At 43.5% G+C, this 22,312-nt stretch overlaps 1 protein-coding gene across 1 annotated transcript; it reads right to left on the reverse strand.

Moving 5' to 3' along the window:
* Nucleotides 1-17,034: 17,034 nt before the first annotated feature.
* LOC140723646 (uncharacterized) lies at nt 17,035-21,990 on the reverse strand. The gene is made up of 2 exons (XM_073038219.1): nt 21,893-21,990; nt 17,035-19,017 (listed from the first exon to the last, which is right to left on the reverse strand). Exon 2 carries the CDS (start codon nt 18,608-18,610, stop codon nt 17,405-17,407), a length of 1,206 nt encoding a protein of 401 aa, XP_072894320.1. The 5' UTR covers nt 18,611-19,017; nt 21,893-21,990; the 3' UTR covers nt 17,035-17,404.
* Between the last annotated feature and the right edge of the window lie 322 nt (nt 21,991-22,312).

Below are 22,312 nucleotides of genomic sequence, written 5' to 3' on the forward strand. Positions count from 1 at the left end.
ACAATTGCCATTTCCGATCATGCACCTTTGAAATTATCAGTTAAGTTAACTGATGTAACCTTTGGTACCAAACAATAGCGGTTCAACTCTATTTTACTTCAGAGCTTAAATTTTATTAATTTCATTAAAGGACAGATTACCTTTTTCTTTTCAACTACCTCAACGGGAGAAATTTTTCAGTGGGATATCACGCGATGCCTTTAAAACATATATCCGAGGGTAAATTATTTCACACTCTGCTGGATTGAAAAAAACAAATTAATAATGAAATACGTACATTGGTTGATAAGATTAAAGAAATTGATAGAAAATATTCTATTACTCCCAATTTGGAGCTTTATAAAGAGAGAGTTGAACTTCAGATGCAACATGATTTGTTATTAACATCCCCGATTGAAAATCAGTTACTTAAAACTAAGAGTCATTTTATATATTTGGTGATAAATTGGGTAAATTATTGGCTAACCAATTAAAAACTGCTTTGGCGAAACTTCAGATTAATAGGGTTCTTAAACAGGATGGCACTTTGACGGTTGACCATGATGAAATTAACAATTTTTTTTCAAGAATTTTATACCAATTTATACCAATCAGAATTTCCTGATGATTCTACCATAATGCATGATTTTTTAAGGAAATTATATATTCTGAAATTATCAGTTGATGAACATTTAGTATTAGACACACCCATTACTGAAGAGGAAATAAAGAATGCAATTTATTCAATGAATTCTGCTAAAGCACCTGGTCTGGATGAGTATACAGCTGAATTTTTAAAATCTTTTTCCGATTTACTTTCTCGCTGGTTAGGTAAAATTTTTATAGATGCTTTATTTGTACGTAAGTTACCAGAAACAATTTATGAAGCATCTATTTATTTAATTCCTAAAAGTGGTGAAGATCTCACTGAATGTGCATCAGACAGACCTATATCTTTGTGAATGTTGAATCTAAAATCCTTTCTCAAATATTAGCAATTAGATTGGTGAAGATATTGCCACAAATTGTCTCCAAGCATCAGACAGGATTTATTAAAAATCATTATACACATTTTAATGTTTGGAGGTTAATGAGCATTGTATACACTACTTTATCTAAGACACCAGAGTGTGTTATCTCGGTCGATGCCGAGAAGGCGTTTGATACATTTGAATGGGAATATTTTTTTAAAATACTTGAGAAATTTAATTTTAGCCCAAAATTTATATCTTGGATACAATTGATATAACATATACCTTTGGCGTCTGTTTCACTAATAATCAAAGATCCCCTTTCTTTAGGCTTTTCCAAGGTACTAGACAAGGCTGCCCTTTGAGCCCCTTACTAACAGATATTGGCCTGGAGCCCTTGGCAATTGCTATTCGTGATTCACCCAATATATTTGCTGTTACTCATGGGAATGGGACGCGTAAAGTATCACTATATGCAGATGACCTGTCGCTATATATTTCTAATCCAGAAAAATCCATTCCTGCAATAATAACACAACTTGCTCAGTTTAGTAGTTTTTCTGCTTATAAACTGAATCTTAATAAAAGTGTGCTTTATCCATTAAATATGCAAGTCTCAATGTATAGACAGTCATCATTTAGATTGGTTGCTGATTATTTTATTTATTTGGGTGTTAAAATTACTAAGAAGCACAACTATGTATTTAAAGTTAATGTTTACCCTTAATTGATCATGTTAAACAATTGTTTACTAAATGGTTCCCATTGTCCTTATCCTTGATTGGTTACATTAATGCTATTAAGATGATTATTTTACCTAAATTTCTGTATCTATTTTATGCAGTATCAGTTTTTATCCCTAAATCTTTCTTTTTGATATTATTGATTCTAAAATTTCTTCATATATACGGCAGAATAGAAATTCCTGCTTAAGGAAGAAATATTTACAGAAGTCAAAAAAGGAAGGCGGAACCTAGATTTTACTATCGGGCAATTAATATTCGATATTTAACGTTTTGGACACAAGAGTTGGATGAAACTCAGTGTCCAGGATGGATGAACCTCGAGTGTGAGTCTGTACAGGAGTTTTCATTGGCTTCTAATTTAGGGGCTTTTCTCCCCTTTGCACTTACTAAATTGAATAAACAAATGGTAAATCCAATAATTAAACGTACAATAGGAATATGGTTTCAATTTTGTAAATTTTCTGGACTGAATAAATATATACTGTCAAGTTCTATTAAATCTTTTTTTTCTTTCAACCATTTAAATTGATCAAGCTTTTCTTTTATGGAAAACAAAGGGAAAATTATGTTTTCGTGACTTATTTATGGATGATTGTTTTATGTCTTTTGAACAGTTTCCTAATAAATATAATTTGCCTGGATCACACTTTTTCAGATATGTACAGATTAGAAACTTTTTGAATGTTATTTTACCTTCTGTTCCGATATCGCATCAAGTTGAAGTTACGGGAAAAAAAGTTCAAATCCATATCGGAAGAGTTTATTATCATTTATTTATGATTTAATTATGAAAATACGCTTAGATAATTCTGATAAAATTAAGAATGGGTGGGAAAGAGAACTTCGGATACCTTTACCTATACAGAAATGCGAGAAAATTCTTCAATTAGAAAATACCTCTTCAGTGTGTGTCAGACATGCCCTCATACAATTTAAGGTGGTTCATAGGGCTCATATGACCACGGGTAAGTTAGCTCATTTTTACTGCCATATAAATCCTGTCTGTGATAGATGTAATTCCGAGGTAGCTTCATTGAAACGTATATTCTGGTCTAGTCCTCTTCTAAAAATAATATTGGAAAGATATATTTGATATTATCTCAGTAGTTCTGCGTATTGATTTACAACTACATCCTATTACTGCAATATTTGGACTACCAGTGATAGACTCTAGTCAACTATCCTCATCAGCTTGTCGTCTAATTGCATTTGTTACATTAATAGCCAGAAGACCCATTTTACTTGAAAGATTCCAATCCCCCTGCTACATTGTAAAGGGTTTCCCAAGCCTTAGCATGTCTAAACTTGGGAAAAAATACGAGTGGTACTGTGGATCCTTCGGTTAAATTTGAAGAGACTCTGAGACCATTTATTCAATATATTCATATGATGTAAGTTGACCCTTTGAATCTTGTGTAATAAGGTTTTGTTCATTTATAGAGGAGCGGAGTTAATGACAAATAATAATTTCAGCCATTGTGATATGACAGCCCAATCGTTGTCTATTTGTTTTTATTTAGTTTAGTGTTTCTTTTTCTAGTTTAGGGTGTTTTCCCCTTATAGAATATCTTTTTCATGGTTAGTTGCTATGAGATTGGGAGGGTAAACTATATTTGTCATTTGGAATTGGTGTTTTTACATGTTAACCGTTATTAATGTAATCCCGATCTCTTTATATCATTACTATTATTGCTCTGCTTATTAAATTTGAAACTTAATAAAAAGATTGAAAAAGAAAAGGAAATTGGCTGCTACCAGGTGGGCCAATCACAGTTCTTGTCGTCTGCGTCGCTGCGACGCGTAGTTACATTTTTAGGAATGTGCGCGTTAGGCTACCGCATACGGTACAGCCTAGGGTGCAGCGTTGGGTACGCGGCTACGTAGAGCCTACGGCGTAGCCTGGACGCAGAAGAATAATTCAGGCTTCAGTGTGTGGGAAGGGATTCACTTGGTCATCTCAACTACAGAGACACCAGCGAGTTCACACTGGGTAGAGACTGATCACCTGCGCAGACTTTAGGAGAGATTTTCACAACCAAATCAACCAAAAGTGCATCATTGAGTTCACACTGTGGAGAGGTTGTTCATCTGCTGTGAATGAGGGAAGCGATCCACTCAGTCATCTAACCTTACGTATCTTTCACTTCAGCTGGCAGTTTAATATACGGGCTGATAGCTCCCAGCCCGGCCAAACTTAAGAAATCTCATTTGGGTGGATGCTGTGTGATGTGTCCCATGTTACAGATCAGTACCCTGAAATTACAAACGATACACAATATGCAATTAAACGATTCAGCTCTATAATTCTTACCTTTGACTATAGGGTTAGTAAAGAAAATGAAAAAAAAAGAAAAAGGGCCCACTCTCTCCATTCATGTCTTCTCATCTCTCCCCAGTAAAAAACCGTGAAAATCTCTCTTCCAGACTCACAAAAAAGAATATTTCTTTCATTGCACAGCCCCACTCTCGAAAGCCCTATTTCCTCTAGTCGTAACCTAAACATTGCTGCTACAGAGAAACCATTACCTCAGCAGCGAAACATTACAGAGAGGCCGTTACTTTAGCAGTGAAACCTTACAGCGTGTTACACTTACCACATACTGCCGGTTCACACTGGGAGAAAGTTTCAATGAGCTGCATGCTGAATATTTATCCATCAGTGTTGCTGAATGCAATTTCGAGAGTGACTGTCGGTGCTGACCTCTGCAATTATTGGTGCTGCTCACCACACCTAGTTCTGCACCCTGGTCACTGGGCATGGGAGGAGTTTCTTCTGCTGCACATTCACCTTTAATGGGCCTAGATCTGTGACAAATAAATCAGTTCTATATTAAGCGCTGTCTCCGGTACTTAGTGAATTTATAACACAACTAGTGTACAGCAGAGAGTCAACTCAGGCCGGCTGGACCCTGCTTGTGATTCTGTTCCACAACAGATCTTTCAAATCCTCCCCTGTTGTTCACCTCTCACTGTCCCTGTGAATGAGTTCCAAATAGTCACCACTCTGTGGGCGAAGAGGTTTCCCTTGAATTCTCTGCAGAGCGAAGAAGTCGAGCTGACTGTAGTTCTGTCTGAGATGTTCTTCGCTCCTCAAATCTCTATGCATCACAAAGAGGAAGTAGGATTCTAAAGCTAAGGTGACAAAACAGTGGCTGATAAGAGAAACCAAAGAAAACATCAAAACCAAAGAGAGGGCATAGAGCAAAAATTACTAGTATGTAGGAGGATTGGGAAGATTTTAAAAACCCACAGAATGCAACTAAAATAATTAAGAAGGAAAAGATGGAACACTTAAGTGAGCTAGCCGGTAATATTAAAGAGGGTACCAAATGTTTCTTCAGGTAATTATAGTGTAAAAGAAAGGCGTAAGCGGATATCGAACCACTGAAAAATGATGATGGAGAGGTAGTAATGGGCTCGGGGTGCAAGGTGATGGCAGATGAACTGAATAAGTATTGTACATCACTCTTATCTCTCGAAGACCCCGGCAGGAATACGGAAGTACCAGATGTCAGTGGTCAGAATGTGTGAAGTTACGTTACTCGGGAGAAGGTTCTTGGGAAACAGAGATGGTCTGAAGGTAAATAGGTTACCTGTACCAGATGGTATACACCCCAGAGATCTGAAAGAGGTGGCTGAAGAGATGTGGAGGCATTAGCAATGATTTTTCGAGAATCGTTAAGCAAATAAAATCCTAAGTTTTTTTTTCCTTCACTACTTCCACTCTCGCGGTTTCACCCATCACCGACCACTTCTTCTACCCTTTTCACCCCCACACTTCTTCCTCTGACGTCTCATCTTTTTCCCCCCAGTCCTGATGAAGGGTCTGGGCCCGAAACGTCGACTGTTTACTATTTCCCATATATGCTGCCTGACCTCCTAGGTTCCTCCAGCATTTTGTGTTTGTGTTGCTTGGATTCCCAGCATCCACAGAACTTTGCAGTTGATACAGATAAGAGACAGATAGTTTAGAGCAAACCTGCAGTCTGCAAAATGACTTCGATAGGTTTGGAAAACGGGCAACGAAGACGTGGATGAAATGTACGGAAATGTACAGTGTATGCAAATGTACGGTCATGTACAATTGTGGAAGGAATAAGGGCGTTGAGAAAAAATAAATAAATGGGAGAAAATTCAAAAATCAGAGGTGCATAGGTACTTGGGCGTCCTTGAGCAGGAGTCCCTAAAGGTTTGCTTGCAGATTGAGTTGATTAAGGATGACAACTGTAATGTTAGCATATAAGAATAAGGATGTGACACTGTGGCTTTAAAACGCATTGGTCAGATTGCTCTTGGTGTATTGTGAACAGTTTACAACCTGCGAAAACGGATGTGCACGTATTGGAGAGGGTCCGGAGAAGGTTCATGAGCAACGAAAGGGCTAACGTATGAGGAGCGTTAGACGGCTTTGACCCTGTACTCGCTGGTCTGGAAGAAAGAGAGGGGATCTCATTGAAACCTATTAAATATTGAAAGGCCTCGACAAAGTGGCTATGAAGAAGATGCACCCTGTACTGTGTGAGTCCGGGACCAGAGGCCACGGCCTCAATATACAGGGCATCCACTGACAGCAGAGTTGAGGAGGGATTTCTTTAGTCAGGGAGTGGTAAATCTTTAGAATTTATTGCCACGGACGGAGCAGACGCCAAGTCACTGAGTGTATTTTTAATGGATGTTCAAAGATCATGGGGAGAATGCAGGAGAATTGGGTTGAGATAGATAATCAAGTGGACACGAAAGAATGGCGGAGCAGATTCGATTGGCTGAGCAGCCTCTGTGTGAAATCTCATGCTTCATGGTCTGAAGAAGTGGCGAGTGAGGTTGCATTAGTGTTAGGGTATGGTCAGGGTATCCGCGCCTGGATTATTGTATTCAGTTTTGGTCGTTCTGCTACAGGAGAGAGGACGTTAAGCTGGAATGAGTGCATTGGAGATTTCCAGGAATGGTGCCGGTACTCGAGGGACTGAGTTCTGGAGACAGGTTTGGCAGGTTGGGATTTCACACCTTGAAGTGTAGGAGATTGAGGCTGACCTTGTGCAGGATTTCCAAACTATGAGTGTACAGAAATGGGGAATGTGTGCAGTCCTTTTCCCCACCTTTGTGGAATCAGCAACCAGAGGGCACCGGTTTAAGGTGAGAGGGGATTGATTTAACAGGGATCCCAGGGGAAAATTATTAACCTACTCTCCCTTCCGGTTCTTTGTTTAGCTAACACGATGAGTGCACTCTCAGGTTGGAGGAGCAACACCTCATATTACATCCGAGTAGTTTACAACCCGATGGCATGAACATCTTTTCTTTTCATCAACCCACACGCCCGTCTCCTCCATTCTGTCTCCCCACTTCTTTCTTCTCCACTGCTGATCGTCTCCCTCTGGTTCCTCTTTTACTTCTGTTTTCCCATTGTCAGCTCTCCCCGACGGTCCAAACGGGATTTGGACCAAAGATGACCGACTCTTCATCTGTTCACGCAGTTTCCATTGAATCCAGCAACACTGCGAATTATTGTTTGACACTTGAGCGAAAAACCTCGGATACTGAGTACAAATGAAAATCATTAACAAAATATTTTTAACTTAGTTGCACTATTGCAAAGCATCAGCACCATTCTGCAATTAAATATAATATATTCAATAAAAGTTAATTTGTCGTTTTTTTCCAAATTCCTACGTGATACATGTAGTCTGAAATTATATTTGTGTTAATCTTCAAGCAGTCTATCATAAACAAAAAAATTCTGAGAAAGCAACACTTTAAAAAAAATGTTGTCCAGTGAGATTATAGGACAGTTAGTCTGACCTCAGTGGTCAGGAATATGTTCGGATGTATTAAGAGTGAGTTTTTTGGGTACTGTAATTGGGGAGGATGATGAAGTAGGACAAAGTCAGCAGGATTCCTTTACAGGAAATAGTGTCTGACAAATCTCTTGGGATATTTTGAGGAAATAACGGGCAAGATAGATAAAGCAGAGGCAGTGGATGTTATTTGCTTGGATTGTCAGATGATCTTTATCAAGGTACCCCATGCAAGGCTGGTTGAGAGAGCAAGGAGGCATGGGATCCAAGAGGACGTTGCTTTGTGCATCCAGAACTGGCTTGCCCCAGAAGGCAAAGAGTGGTTATAGACGGGCCATATCCTGCATGGAGGTCGGTGACCAGTGGTGTGCCTCAGGTATCTGTTCTGGGACCCCTACTCTTCGTGATTTTTATAAATGACCTGGCTGAGGAAATGGAGGGATGGTTTATTAAGTTTGCTAATGACACAAATGTTGTGGGTGCTGTGGAAGGATGATAGAGGTCACAGTGGGACATTGACAGGATGCAAAACTATGCTGAGAAGTGGCAGATGGAGTTCAACCCAGATGTGTGTGAGGTGGTTCATTTTTGGTAGGTCAAATATGATGGTAGAATATAGCATTAATGCTAAGACTCTTGACAGTGTGGAGAATCAAAGGGATGTTGGTGTCCGAGTCCATAGGACACTCAAAGCTGCAACGCAAGTTGACACCGTGGTTAAGAAGGCGTACGGTGCATTGACCTTCATCAACCATTGGACTGAGTTGAAGAGCCATGACTTAATGTTGCAGCTATATAGGACCCTGATTAGATGCATTTTGGAATCCTGTGCGCAGTCCTGGTCGCCTCACTACAGGAAGGACGTGGAAGCCATAGAAATGTTACTGAAGTGATTTACAACGATGTTGCCTGGATTGGGGAGAATTCCTTATGAGAAGAAGCTGAATGAACTCGGCCTTTCCTTCTTGGAGTGACGGTGGATCAGAGATGACCTGATAGATGTGTATAAGATGATGAGAGGCAACGAACATGTGGATTGTCAGAGGCTTTTTCCCCAGGGCTGAAATGACTGCACGAGAGGGCACAGTTTAAATGTGCTTGGAAGTAGGTACAGAGGAGATGTCGGGGTAAGATTTTTATGCAGAGAGTGGTGAGTGTGTGGAATGGGCTGCCGGCGGTGGTGGTGGAGGCCGGAATGATAGGGCCTTTTAAGAGACTCCTGGATAGGTACATGGAGCTCAGAAAAATAGAGGGCTATGGGTAAGCCTAGGTATTTCTAAGGTAAGGACATGTTTGGCACAGCTTTGTGCGACGAAGGGCTTATATTGTGCTGCAAGATTTTCATGTTTCTATGTTTCCAAGTTGCTGCATGTGAGGCTGCTTAACAAGATGACAGCTCATGGAATTACAGGAAAGATACGTGTTTGGATCGAAGATTGGCTGACTGACAAGGGAGAAAGAGTCAGAATAATGTGGACATTTCTGTTTTGCTGTCGGTATCTCATGGTGTTCTGTAGGGGCCAGTATTGAGACCGCATCGTTTCATATTAAATCTGAATGATACGGATAACGGAATTGATACCTTGGTGACGAACATTGCAGTTGATACAAGGATACGTACGGGGCAGGTAGTTTCGAGAGAAGTGGGAGTCTGCAGAAGGACTTCGATAGGTTTGCAGAACAGGCAATGAAGTGGCGGATGTAACACAGTGTATGCAAGGGAACGGTCATGTACAATTTGTAGAAGGAATAGGGGCGTAGAAAAAAATAAATGGGAGAAAATTCAAAAATCAGAGGTGCATAGGTACTTGGGAGTCCTTGAGCAGGAGCCCCTAAAGGTTTGCTTGCAGATTGTGTTGATGAAGGATGACAACTGTAATGTTAGCATATAAGAGCAAGGATGTGACACTGTAGCTTTGTAACTCATTGGTCAGATCGCTCTTGGTGTATTGTGAGCAGTTTCGGACCTGTTATCTGAGAAAATGATACTCTCGTATTGGAGCTGGTCCGGAGAACGTTCACGAGGGTGATTCCAGGAAGGAAATGGTTAAGTATGAGGAGCATTAGACGACTTTGACCCTGTACTCGCTGGTCTGGAAGAAAGAGAGGGGATTTTACTGAAACCTATTAAATATTGAAAGGCCTCGACAGAGTGGCTGTGAAGAAGATGCACCCTGTACTGTGTGAGTCTGGGACCAGAGGACAGCCCTCAATGTGTAGGGCATCCACTGAGAGCAGAGATGAGGAGGAATTTTAATCTTTGGAATTCATTCCCATGAACGGAGTAGCGGCCAAGTCATTGAGTGTATTTTAAATGGATGTTCAAAGATTATGGGGAGAAGGCAGGAGAATGGGGTTGCGAGAGGTAATCAATTGTACTCGAAGGAATGGCGGAGCAGACTCGATTGGCTGAGCAGCCTCTGTCTGATATCTCATGGCTCATGGCCTGGAGAAGAGGGCAGTGAGGTTGCATTAGGATTAGGGTATTAGCGCCTGGATTATTGTATTCAGTTTTGGTCATTCTGCACAAAATGCTGGTGGAACACAGCAGGCCAGGCAGCATCTATAGGGAGAAGCACTGTCGACTTTTCGGGCCGAGACCCTTCGTCACTGACAGTGCTTCTCCCTGTAGATGCTGCCTGGCCTGCTGTGTTCCACCAGCATTTTGTGTGCATTGTTTGAATTTCCAGCATCTGCAGATTTCCTCGTGTTTGGTCATTCTGCTACAGGAGAGAGGACGTCAAGCTGGAATGAGTGCAGGGGAGATTTCCAGGAATGGTGCCGGTACTCGAGGGACTGAGTTCTGGAGAGAGGTTGGACAGGTTGGGATTTCACACCTTGAAGTGCAGGAGATTGAGGTGACCTTATGCGGGTGTTCCAAACTATGAGTGTACAGAAATGGGGAATGTGCGCAGTCCTTTTCCCCACTTTTGTGGAATCAACAACCAGAGGGCACCGGTTTAAGGTGAGAGAGGATTGATTTAATAGGGATCCCAGAGGGAAATTATTAATCCACTCTCCCTTCCGGTTCATTGTTTAACTAACACGATGAGTGCACTCTCAGGTTGGAGGAGCAACAAATCATATTACATCCGGGTAGTTTACACCTCAATGGCATGAACATCGATATCTTTAACTTCTACCTCTACCTATTTTTTTCATCAACCCACACGCCCGTCTCCTCCATGCTGTCTCCACACTTCTCTCTTCCCCACTGCGGATTGTCTCCCTCTGGTTCCGCTTTTACTTTTTTTCCCCCATTATCCACTCTCCTCTCCTATCAGATTCCTTTTTTTTCAGCCCTTTGCATTTTCCACCTACCACCTCACAGCGTCTCACTTCATCTCCCACCTCCCCCACCCACTCACCTTCACTCTTATCTGGCTTCACCGATCATCTACCAGCTTGGACTCTTTCCACTCCCCGCACCATCTTATTCCGGCTTCTCCCCACTTCCAGTCCTGATGAAGGGTCTCGGCATGAAATCTCTGTTTTGCTCTATCCCCTCTATAGAAGCTACCTGACCTCCTGACTTCCTCCAACATGTTGTGTCTGTTACTCTGCATCTCCAACATCTGCAGAACCTCATCGGGACAGAGTGCAGAATGCAGAGACTACATCGGGTCTCACTAATGTCGAAGAGGCCACACCTGTGAAACTGGAAACAGTAGATGACCCCAACAAGCACGATGTTGAAAAGTTGCCTCATATGGAAGGACAGTTTGGGACCCTGTCTTGTGGCGAGGAGAGAGGTTATGGGCAGGTCTGGCACTTCATCCACTTGCAGTTGGCTTCCAGCCCCCTACACCCCTCTACATCGTTGTAAACCTCTCCCTTTTGTGGACAACACTTCCACTTGGTGGTGATGTGCCACAATAACAGGACCCCCTGATTTGTGGACTCCATTGTCACCAGGTGGCGCTCTGCCGCAATAACGCTGAGAGACAGAAATGTGACGCTGCAGCTGCTGAAATGTTTATTCAAGATTCAGGGTTGATTACTTCCATTTCCAGCAGACACGTGTAAATGAGGTCGAAATAATTATTACTCCGGCTCCAATGCAACACAACAACACGATAGTGAAAACATATATATATGTTTTATATACCGTGCACGGTTTGATTGTATGTTCATAAAGTGAATAAAAACGGGGTGGGTGAGGAAGGATACCTATGGTCCACACGGTCGGGGTGTTGAGTTTATCAGGAGACAAAGACTGCAGTGACAAGGGGTTTGGTGTAAGACCCCGCTGGCAATTCTGGTGTTGTGACCCGAATCGAGACAAACACCACGCTGCCCACTCCACCAACAACACGGCAGAGCCGGACACATAACAGGGGACTTTACATCCCACAACACTGGATTCAGTGATGAAACCCGTGATTAATATTGTTGTCCCACCAAAATCATAAGGAACGCCCATTAAAGTGTTTTTAAATGCGAGCGCCCACCCACACGTGACGTCAACAGCTCCGCTCCTACGAGCCTGACGTCACATATCGGCTCCCCACACCGGGATTTGCCCTCATGTGCGCGTTGTCATAAGTCACCCACGCGCTGCTGTGCTCGAGCTTTATCGGTTTAACTGCGGAGCTACTAATCGCATGAACCAGCGCTGAAGAGCAGAGCATCAGGAGCATGAACCAGCGCTGACAGGCTACGCTACAGGAGCTGCGCTATTGCCGTTGGTACGCAGGAATGTCAATCACTGGTTACACCCAATAGCGGAAGCGGCCAGCGGAGAGGGCGTTACCCCCGCTGAGTTCGTCTCTCGCTGCGGAGCTGGACTCTCGTCAGAGCGGAACAAATCTCAAAGTAAATGTCCGCTTTCCTGATTTATTTACATTTCCATCCGAGGGAAGTTGGGGGGCGTTTGTGAAGCGTCTCCTGCGGCCGGAGTCTGATGTATCGCTGAGAGGTAGGAGGAGACCGCTCGGCCCGTCGGTTTGATGCCGGCTCCCCGGAGAGGGAGAGAGGGGATTTTATTGAAAGGATGAAGATGATGAGAGAGGGGGCGGACAGGATGTTTGTCCCGGTGGGGACAGGAGGGGCTCATCTGTGGAAATGTCTGAGCCCACGGTGGTGTCGAGCAGAGGGATTCACCACATTGGGGGCAAACACCGGCAGACTGTTGCCCTGCAAGCGGGGCCAATGGTCCGGGCAAAGTGACAATTATTTGTGCTTTGTTGAGATTGTACCTGGAATATGGTGTAAAATCCCGCTCCCCATACTAACACGGGTTATACAGACCAAAGAACAAACTGCTGGAGGAACTCAGTGTGTCGGGCAGCATCTGTGGAGGGAAATGGACCGTCAACATTTCGGGACGAGACCCTCCCTCTGGATTGAGAGTGGACGGGAAATAGTCAGAGAAAGGAGGTGAAGGGTCGGATGGGGCAAGAGCTGGGGAGTGAGAGGTGGATCCAGGTGAGGGGGGAGGTGGGAAGGTGGAAGTCGTGACAGGGGTGGGAGGTGAGTGGTTGGGGCAACACGGGGCTGCAGAAGATGGAAATTATTTCCATAGAGAATTAACAAGGAGGTTAGAGAGTATTTGTTACAGACAGTGCAATGAAGATTCACCAGACTGATCCCTGGAGTGGTCTGTCATCATATAGATCAAATGTGAAAACCCTTTCATTTAGAGAATCAAGGACTGAGAGTTGAACACATTGAAATGCCCAACATCATTAACGGCTGAACCAGGGATCCCAGTCTCTGAGAAAGTGGGTGGACGGTCCGGGACTGAGATGAGGGGAAATGTTTTCACTCCGAGGGTGGTAAGTGTCTGTAAATCCCCACCACAGAGGGCAGTGATTCTACCTAGAGATTCTGCACCTTCCAACCCTATACAACATCTTTATAATGAGTTTATTTAATATTTTACCTACTACCGGCTCGTTATTTCAAGAAACATATAAGTATCTGGGAAACGAGAGGACCTGCAGATGCTAGAAATGGAGAGAACTACACACAAAGTGCCGGAGGAGGTCAGCATGTCAGGCAGCATCTATGGATGGGAATGAACATTTCGGGCCAAGACCCTTCTTTGGGACTCTTGATACCCACGTATCTGGAATATCAGACAATAGAAAATAGTACAAAATTGAGAAAACCTTTGACAAAATTTAGTTCAAGGCTTAAAAAAAATGCCAAACAGTGCTCAATTGGTAACAAACACAACAAATGCAATAAACACCTTCATCAATACTGACATTGACTTTTTTTAAAAATGAAAATATCTTGGTCCCATTCCAATCAGTAAAATTTACAAAGATAAATAAGAACTGAAATGACAACTTTAGAAAAGACAATTTACACTAAGACCCACTTAGTTTAACACTATCTTGGACAGAAGGAGGGAGAGGAGTAACACATTAAAAAAAATCACACAACAATCAGATAAAACTTCTGTATATTTTTAATCAGAAATGAACAGGATTCAGCACTCCATGTGTGTATATGCAATCGTGATGAGAAATACAGACCAGAACACGTACATGAGAGGCCAACTCAGAAAAATGAATCATCACTCTGGAAGAAACATTAACCAGTGGAATGAGTATGACCCTCCATGGGAGACATCCCAACTATCTGAGCAGATGAGATGGTGACAAGGAAGCACCGAGCACCCGACTGAGAGTTGGACACCTCTTCCCAGAAACAGAGGGGTTCCTTGCAGAAATACAGGACAAGGTGTTTAACAAAAAGAAAAAAATCTGAAATAGATGCAATACAAGCAAATAAGACACTAAATGCAGAAAATGCCAAGAAAAACCAGAGACAAATCAACACATTCCAGGATCCTGCAGCAGTTGAACTCAATCTGATTACTTATGCAGGTACAAGCAAGTGGCAAATGTCATTCACCAAAATCTTGCTTTAAAATACAAACGGATGAATGACCATGGTAACTTCATTAAGGCACCATAAATTCAAGCCTGATTCAGTTAAAGACATAATCTCACAATTTATGATAATAAATACATTATTACAGATAGGATAATCTCAAATAACCATTCAGATATAATAATACAGGATAAACAAGCAGGAATAACTCCCTCAACAGGTATAACCATTCTCAACACACACATGTGCCTCGACCAATGGGCCTCTCACCACAGGCATTGTTCATCAGTCAGATAACCAAGTTATTTTGTCTGCCAAATAGCGTCCAAATGTTGCTACTCTGTCATTTGTTGCCACGCCCCACTGTTGATTCCTTTTTCTTCATCATACGTTCTTACCCCCGTCCATCGCCCAGTCTCAAACTCTGCCCTGTGCAGACCCACCTCTGGTTTCTGACCCTGCTCCGTGGAACATCCAACTTATGGTTTCCAATTCCAATTTCAGTCTTTAGAGGACAGCGGTGTTTCCAACAACCCTTTAGAAGCAGGGAAAATGAGTCATAATGTGGAAATAAGTTGTGATTGAGGAGGTTAACGAACAATGTCATTCTTCATCAACCCAGAGATTAGAACTGCAGTCATCTCGACTTCTTCAGTCTGCAGAGAATTCAAGGGAAACCTCTTCACCCACAGAGTGGTGACTGTTTGGAACCCATCACCACAGGGAGAGTGAGAGATGGACAACAGGGGAGGATTTAAATGGACGGATGTGGAACAGATTCACTGGCCGGGTTCCGCAGGCCTGAGTACACCAGTTGTGTTATAAGTTCACTAAGTACCAAAGGCAGAGTTTAAAATAGAACTGGTTTATTTGTCTGAGATCCAGAATATTAAACTCCAGTTCCATTAAAGGTGAATGTGCAGCAGAAAAAACTCCTCCCATGCCCAGTGACCAGGGTGCAGAACTGGGTGTGGTCAGCAGCAGCAATTGTTGCAGAGTTCAGCACTTACACTTTCGAAATTGCATTCGGCAACAGTGATGGACAAATATCCAGCATGCAGCTTATTGAAACTTCCTCCCCAGTGTGAAACCGGTAGTGTGTTACAAGTGTAACACGCTGTAAGGTTTCACTGCTAATGTAATGGCCTCTCTGTAATGTTTCACTGCTGAGGTAGTGGTTTCCCTGAAGCAGCAATGTTTAGGATAAGACTAGAGATAACAGGGTTTTGGAGTGCGGGACTATCCAATGACAGAAATGTTCTTTCTTGTGACTCTGGAAGAGAGAATTTCATGGCCTTTTGCTGGGGAGAGATGAGAAGACGTGAATGGAGAGAGTGGGCCCTTTTTCTTTTTTTTTTGATTTCTTTACTAACCCCATAATCAAAGTAAGAATTATAAATCTTAATAGTTTAATCACATATTATGTAGCATTTGTTATTTCAGGTGTCACACAGATGCAAACCTATAAAACTACCAGCAACAATTGAACACACTTGGAGTCTGGTTTTGCAGTTAACAAACACTATTTAATTGGTAACTACTAATAATAGTGAACTTAAACCAGATAATCCAAGGGTTAGCAATGTTATGCATATATAGGTGTGAATACAGGTTTCTGCCGGTATCTGAAGGTAGAGTGTTCCTATGAAACCGTTTGTATACCGAAATGTCATGAAGCGAAGAAGCAATTACCATTAATCTAAATGGGAAAAGATTTTGGACGTTCCCGGACCCAAAGAATAACTCACCAAATCATACCAAATAGCACATAAAACCTAAAATAATACTAACCTATAATAAAAGTAGAATGATACAATAAATATGCACACTACATAAAGTAGAAATATTGAATGCACGGTGTAGTTTCACTTAAAACCGGGAAGATAGGGAAGTGAAATCGATTTGGAGAGGAAAAAAAAGGCACGTGCACAGCTATGTACGTACACGCATGCACACACAACTGCCCGCACAAGGCTTCACGGTCATGGTAGTCTTTCTCGGGATAAACTCACGTATAAAGCAGGCATCATCTTTATCGTAAAAGCGAAAATCCTCTTTGGTCAGCAAAAACAGGTACTAATGTAGGTCTTTCGTAACAGTGAGCTGTCGTAAAGCGAGCGTCCGAAAAACGGGGGCCACCTGTATATAAAATCCAAAACCTAGGTGGTAAACGACATAGTCTTACGATGATGTGGTAGATTCAATTTAGTTCACAAGATTGGTGGGGGGGCGGGAGGAGGGAGGGAGGGAAGGAGGGAGAGGGAGATGTAATCCAAGTAAACAGGTGTTGTCGACTTTTCCAATGCCCATCAAATCTTCCAAGTTAGCCAGACGGGACCAACTCAAGAGCACCTTCTTCAAGAGAAAGTCTACCAACCCAGGTAAGGGTTAGACTCACCGGTAGATTCCACAGGGTCGCTCTTACACGCACTAACAGCCACAGATCGATTCTTCTTTATCGATCCTCAAATCCCACCCTGCTAGAAAGTCCAACTAGCAGAAACTTTCATCACTAGCCTTCGTGCAACCGCGTGTCCTGCGAGAAAAGCAGTTACGTGTGTTTAAATACCGTTGTGCTGAACACCAGCTGTCCATCATGTAGCTCCGCCCCCTCTCTCTGTAAGAAGTCGCTTGCTTGTTCTGTGTCGGTAAAGGATCATTCTGACCTTACTTAATCACAGAGAGCATAAACATTAGCTGGTCACCATAGCAACCCTGCACTTCTGCAGAAATCCAACAGCGTGTCCAAAGTCAGTCTCGGTTCTCTTTGCATTTTAAAGAGACAGTCCATAGAAAGTATGAACCCCGGGGCAGATTTCACAGGGGACACATCGCTCAGTATCCACCCAAACGAGATTCTTCAGTTTGGCCAGACTGGGGTGGGCGGGCTATAAACCCCTCTGTTAAGCTGCCAGCAGAACTGAGAGCTACATAAGATTAGATGACTGAGTTAATCGCTTCCTACATTCACAGCAGGTGAACGGCCTCTCCCCAGTGTGAACTCAATGATGCACACTGGTTGATTTGGCTGAGAGAATCTTTTCCCAAAGTCTGAGCAGATCGGTCTCTACCCAGTGTGAAGTCGCTGGTGTGCCTTTAGGATGGATGACTGAGTGAATCCTTTCCCACAGTTTGAGCAGGTGAACGGCCTCTCCCCAGTGTGAACTCGCTGATGTACCTTCAGATGGGATGACGAAGTGAATCCCTTCCCACAGTCTGAGCAGGTGAACGGCCTCTCTCCAGTGTGAACTCGCTGATGTATCTTCAGATGGGATGACGAAGCGAATCCCTTCCCACAGTCTGAGCAGGTGATTGGCCACTCTCCGGTGTGAACTCCCTGGTGTGCCTTCAGTTGAGATAACTGAGTGAATCCTTTCCCACAGTCTGAGCAGGTGAACGGCTTCTCTCCAGTGTGAATTCGCTGATGTACCTTCAGTTGAGATGACTGAGCGAATCCCTTCCCACAGTTTGAGCAGGTGAATGGCCTCTCTCTGGTGTGAACTCGCTGATGTACTTTAAGTTGAGGTAAATCAGTGAATCCCTTCCCGCAGACTGAGCAGGAGAACGGCCACTCTCCGGTGTGAACTGACCGGTGTTTCAGTAACTTATATGACAAAGTGAATCCTTTCCCACAGTCTGAGCAGGTGAATGGCCTCTCCCCAGTGTGAACTGACTGGTGTCTCAGTAAGTGCGCTGAAGAAGTGAATGCATTGCCACAGTCCGAGCACGTGAACGGCTTCTCCCCAGTGTGAACTTGTTGATGTACCTTCAGTAGAGATGATGAAGTGAATCCCTTCCCACAGTCCGAGCAGGTGAATGGCCTCTCCCCAGTGTGAATTCGCTGATGTACCTTCAGTTGAGATGACTGAGCGAATCCCTTCCCACAGTCTGAGCAGTTGAATGGCCTCTCTCCGGTGTGAACTCGCTGATGTATCTTCAGTCGAGATAATTCAGTGAATCGCTTCCCACAGTCTGAGCAGGTGAACGGCCACTCTCCGGTGTGAACTGACTGGTGTCTCAGTAACTGATATGATGATGTGAATCCCTTCCCGCATTCTGAGCAGGTGAATGGCCTCTCCCCAGTGTGAACTGACTGGTGTCTCAGTAACTTATATGCGGAAGTGAATCCCTTCCCGCAGGCTGAGCAGTTAAATGGCCTGTCCCCAGTGTGAACTGACTGGTGTCTCAGTAACTGAGATGACTGAGTGAATCCTTTCCCACAGTCTGAGCAGGTGAACGGCCGCTCCCGAGTCTGAACTCGCTGGTGAGCCATTAGGTTAGTTGACTGAGTGAATTCTTCCCCACAAATTCCACAGATGACCAGCCTCTGCCCAATGTAAACTGATTGGTGTGTCCAGAGGTGGGATGACAGACTGAATCCCTTCTCACACACAGAACAGGTTAATGGCCTTGTCCCAGTGTGAACTTGCTGATGTACCTTCAGTTGAGATGACCAAGTGCATCCATTCCCACTGTCTGAGCAGATGAATGGGCTCCCCCCATGTAAACTAACGGGCGTGCCATTGGGTCAGATGATCGAGTGAATCCCTCCCCACAGTCTGAGCAGGAAGGATGATCGACTGAATCCCTTGCTGCACTTCTTAAATATCTGGACAGAGACAACAAAACTGGCGTGTTGTTTTCGAGATTCCCGTAGGCAAATTCCTTGTCATTTTTAACCTGTAAAAAGATTTACAAAATTCATCAATGGGTGCAGGGCATTTCTAATGAGATCGCTTGAGTTGTCAAGGTGTCAGCTGGCATCACACTGTTACAGTGAAGAGTTGGAAAGAGAAATCATGTTCTAACTGGGCACGGTGCTGGTATCTGGAATGACCATCAAATTCTCTGATGCTTTTCCTGTCTCTGTAAGAATGGGGCATTTCTGCTATCTCCGATCTGTGACCTGGCTCAGTTTGACTCTCTCCATTGGTATTATTCCCTGTTCCCACTGAGCTGCATGGGTTCCTGGCCCCACAGTAACTGAAACACTCTCACACAAGTAGCCTGCAATCCGTTCCATGCACCCACAACTCTCACTGTAAATAAAGTTACCCCTGACATTCCCTCCGTATCAACTTTCAAGCACCTTAAAAATATGCTCCCTCACGTTCGCCATTTCAGCACTGGGGAAAAAACCTCTGGCTATCCACACGATCAGTGTCCCTCATCATCCTATACATCTGAAAAAGGCTCGAAACATAAACAAAGATATTATACATTTCTGTGAGGATTTGTTGGGAATAGACAACATTATGACAGTATAGATAGGGTACAGGTAAGCAGCTATTTCCACTGAGGATGGGTGCGATGACAACCATAGGTCATGGGTAAGTGGGGAAGTGAAAATTTCATGGGAACATTTGGAAAAGCTCTTTACTGAAATGGTCGTGAGAGGGTGGAATGAGATGCCAACACAAGTGGTGAATATGAGCTCGGTTTCACCACTTAAGAGAAGTTTGGATGGGAGCCTGGATGGTAGGGGTATGGAGGGTGATGGTCCCGATGCAGGTAGTTGCATTAGACAGTTTAAATGTTTGTTTGGCATTGACTGGATTGGGCAAATAGCCTGTTTCTGTACTGAACTTCTCCATGTTTCTGTGACAGAGAAGCTGGCCAAACTTGATTGGAAGGGAAAAGGTTGGACTGACAACGGAGCAGCAATGGCTGGAGTTTCTGGGAGAATTCAGGAGCTGAGTGATCGATACATCCCAAAGAAGTGGAAGCATTGTAAAGACAGGAAGACATAACCGTGGCTGAAATGAGAAGCCAAAGCCAACATAAATGTCAAAGAGAGGGCAAACAAAAGAGCAAAAACTATTCGAAGCTTTTAGAAACCAACAGAAGATGATTGAAAATAAGTCAGATGAGCTCGGGGGTGGAATTATGATACTGTTGTCATAAATGAGTCTTGGTAGCACCCAACAGTCTGAGGCATTTAGAGGAACAAAATATCGGGGGCCTCAATATCTCTTGAAATCCAAGGTTCCCTGCACCAGTTACCTTTCAACATACAAACTCTACACTCTCAAAAATGTCTCTTCTGAAGGCCTCCCGCTTACCAAGTACTCCTTTGCCAGAAAACGGCCTATCCCAAACCACACTTGTCAGGTCCTTTTGACACCATCAAGACTGACCATTCATCCCCTCTGTTCTGTTCCCCTAACTAACGAATCCCCTATCACCTGTTTGACTTTCCTCTGCCAGGTAATCTCTCCCTCCCCAACAGTTTCTAATGCGGCCCACCTGCTGTTGTGTGGGATGGCAACAAGAGTACTCTGCGATGGCTATTTAACTTCATTCCCCTTCATGTCTCTCAACCAGTTTCCTGTGTCCTGCACCTTAGGTGCAACTCACCTCTCTTCATGTCATATCTATCACCCCCTCCAACAGCTGGATGATCCAAAATTCATCAATTTTCAGCTCCATCTCCTTAAAGTGCAGCTGGACGCACATCTTGTAGGTTAGGGTGTCAGGGACACTGGAGTTCTCCCCACCTTCCCACCAATGCCCCCTCTAATTTGTAATGACCAGTATGCACATAACTCTTGTACTGTGCATTCTCTTACCCAATGACAACATGTGCACTGTGAATTTTATATAGAGAGGTATTCATTTTAACAGCCAGCAAATCACTGTCTGTAAGAACTGTGATCTCCTCTGGGTTCGATCCAGTTCATCTGCACTCTCACACCATGTCACAGGCCTGTAACAGGTAATGGAGGATTTTCCCAACAAAGCTTTTGCACATTGTCTATAAATGGTTTGCTTGCTAAATTATGCTTTAAAAATTCAGATTTCCAAATATCACTCCACCTCTTCCCACTTGTAAACTCTCCAACAACTTTTGCATCACCACAATACACACAGGTAACACCAGTTTCTGTATTGTACATAACTATTTCCCCTGAACCCTCCCCTGGGTGTCTGACGGTGGTGAACTCAGTGATGGTAATGCCAATGAATATGAAGGGAAGGGCAGTAGTCTGTCTCATTGGAGTCTGGCACATTTGTGATGTGAAAGCTACTTGTTGCCCAGGGCAAAGGTTTTTGATATCATTATCTTCCCTGAAAGAATGGGTCAAAACATGTCGTCACGGGTAGAAAAGTCGAGAACAAAAGGAGGTAGCTCAAGCAACACACACAAAATGCTGGAGGGACTCAGCAGGCCAGGCAGCATCTATGGAAAAGAGTACTAATTCTGAGTTCCTCCGGCATTTTGTGTGTGTTGCTTGGATTTCCAGCATCTGCAGATTTTCTCTTGTAAGTAATTGGAGATAGAACAAAGGTGATTTTCTCAACTGCGGATGTAAAAGATTTTGTTCCCTTTCTCCGAGTTCCTAATCCTTGCATTTAGATAGCTGGAGCTCAGCTCTGTCTGAGAGATCCATCGGTTCCCATTCCCTCATCAGCCGGAAGCTCCCCGGGGCACGTGGGGCTGAGAGGGAGGGAAGAGAGCAGGACTGTCCCGGGATTACGGGTCACGCTGTGCGGAGTTCACAGGAATTGTCCCGAAATCGCTGTTTAAGACAGTCGCCCCGAAATATTCGCTTACCTGCGTCCGATCCGGCAGCCGTTTTCCATAGGCCTTTTGTGAACTGCGCGCATGCGTGATATTCGCATACGTCATCAACATTGACGCCTGCGCATATGATCGATGCTTCAGCGCCGGCGAAATTTTTAAACAGTTACTGCAAGCACCGCTTCTATGTCCATAACCTCAGTTTTTTTTTGTATATAGAAAAACTCAGCGGGTGTTTTAACGCAGAAAGCGGCTCACATAAACAATATACTCAATATCAAAGTATATCTAATGCCAAAGTACAATCCTCTTACAAAGGCAGATATAAAACACAAGAGATTCTGCAGTTGATGGAAATACAGAGACGCGCACACACAAAATGCTGGAGGAACTCTGCAGTTCAGGCAACAACTAAACAGAGGAGTACACAGTCTAGCCGTGCTGAAGGGCCGC

The sequence above is a fragment of the Hemitrygon akajei genome, unplaced genomic scaffold (genome assembly GCF_048418815.1).
Source record: "Hemitrygon akajei unplaced genomic scaffold, sHemAka1.3 Scf000122, whole genome shotgun sequence".
Lineage (NCBI taxonomy): Eukaryota > Metazoa > Chordata > Chondrichthyes > Myliobatiformes > Dasyatidae > Hemitrygon > Hemitrygon akajei.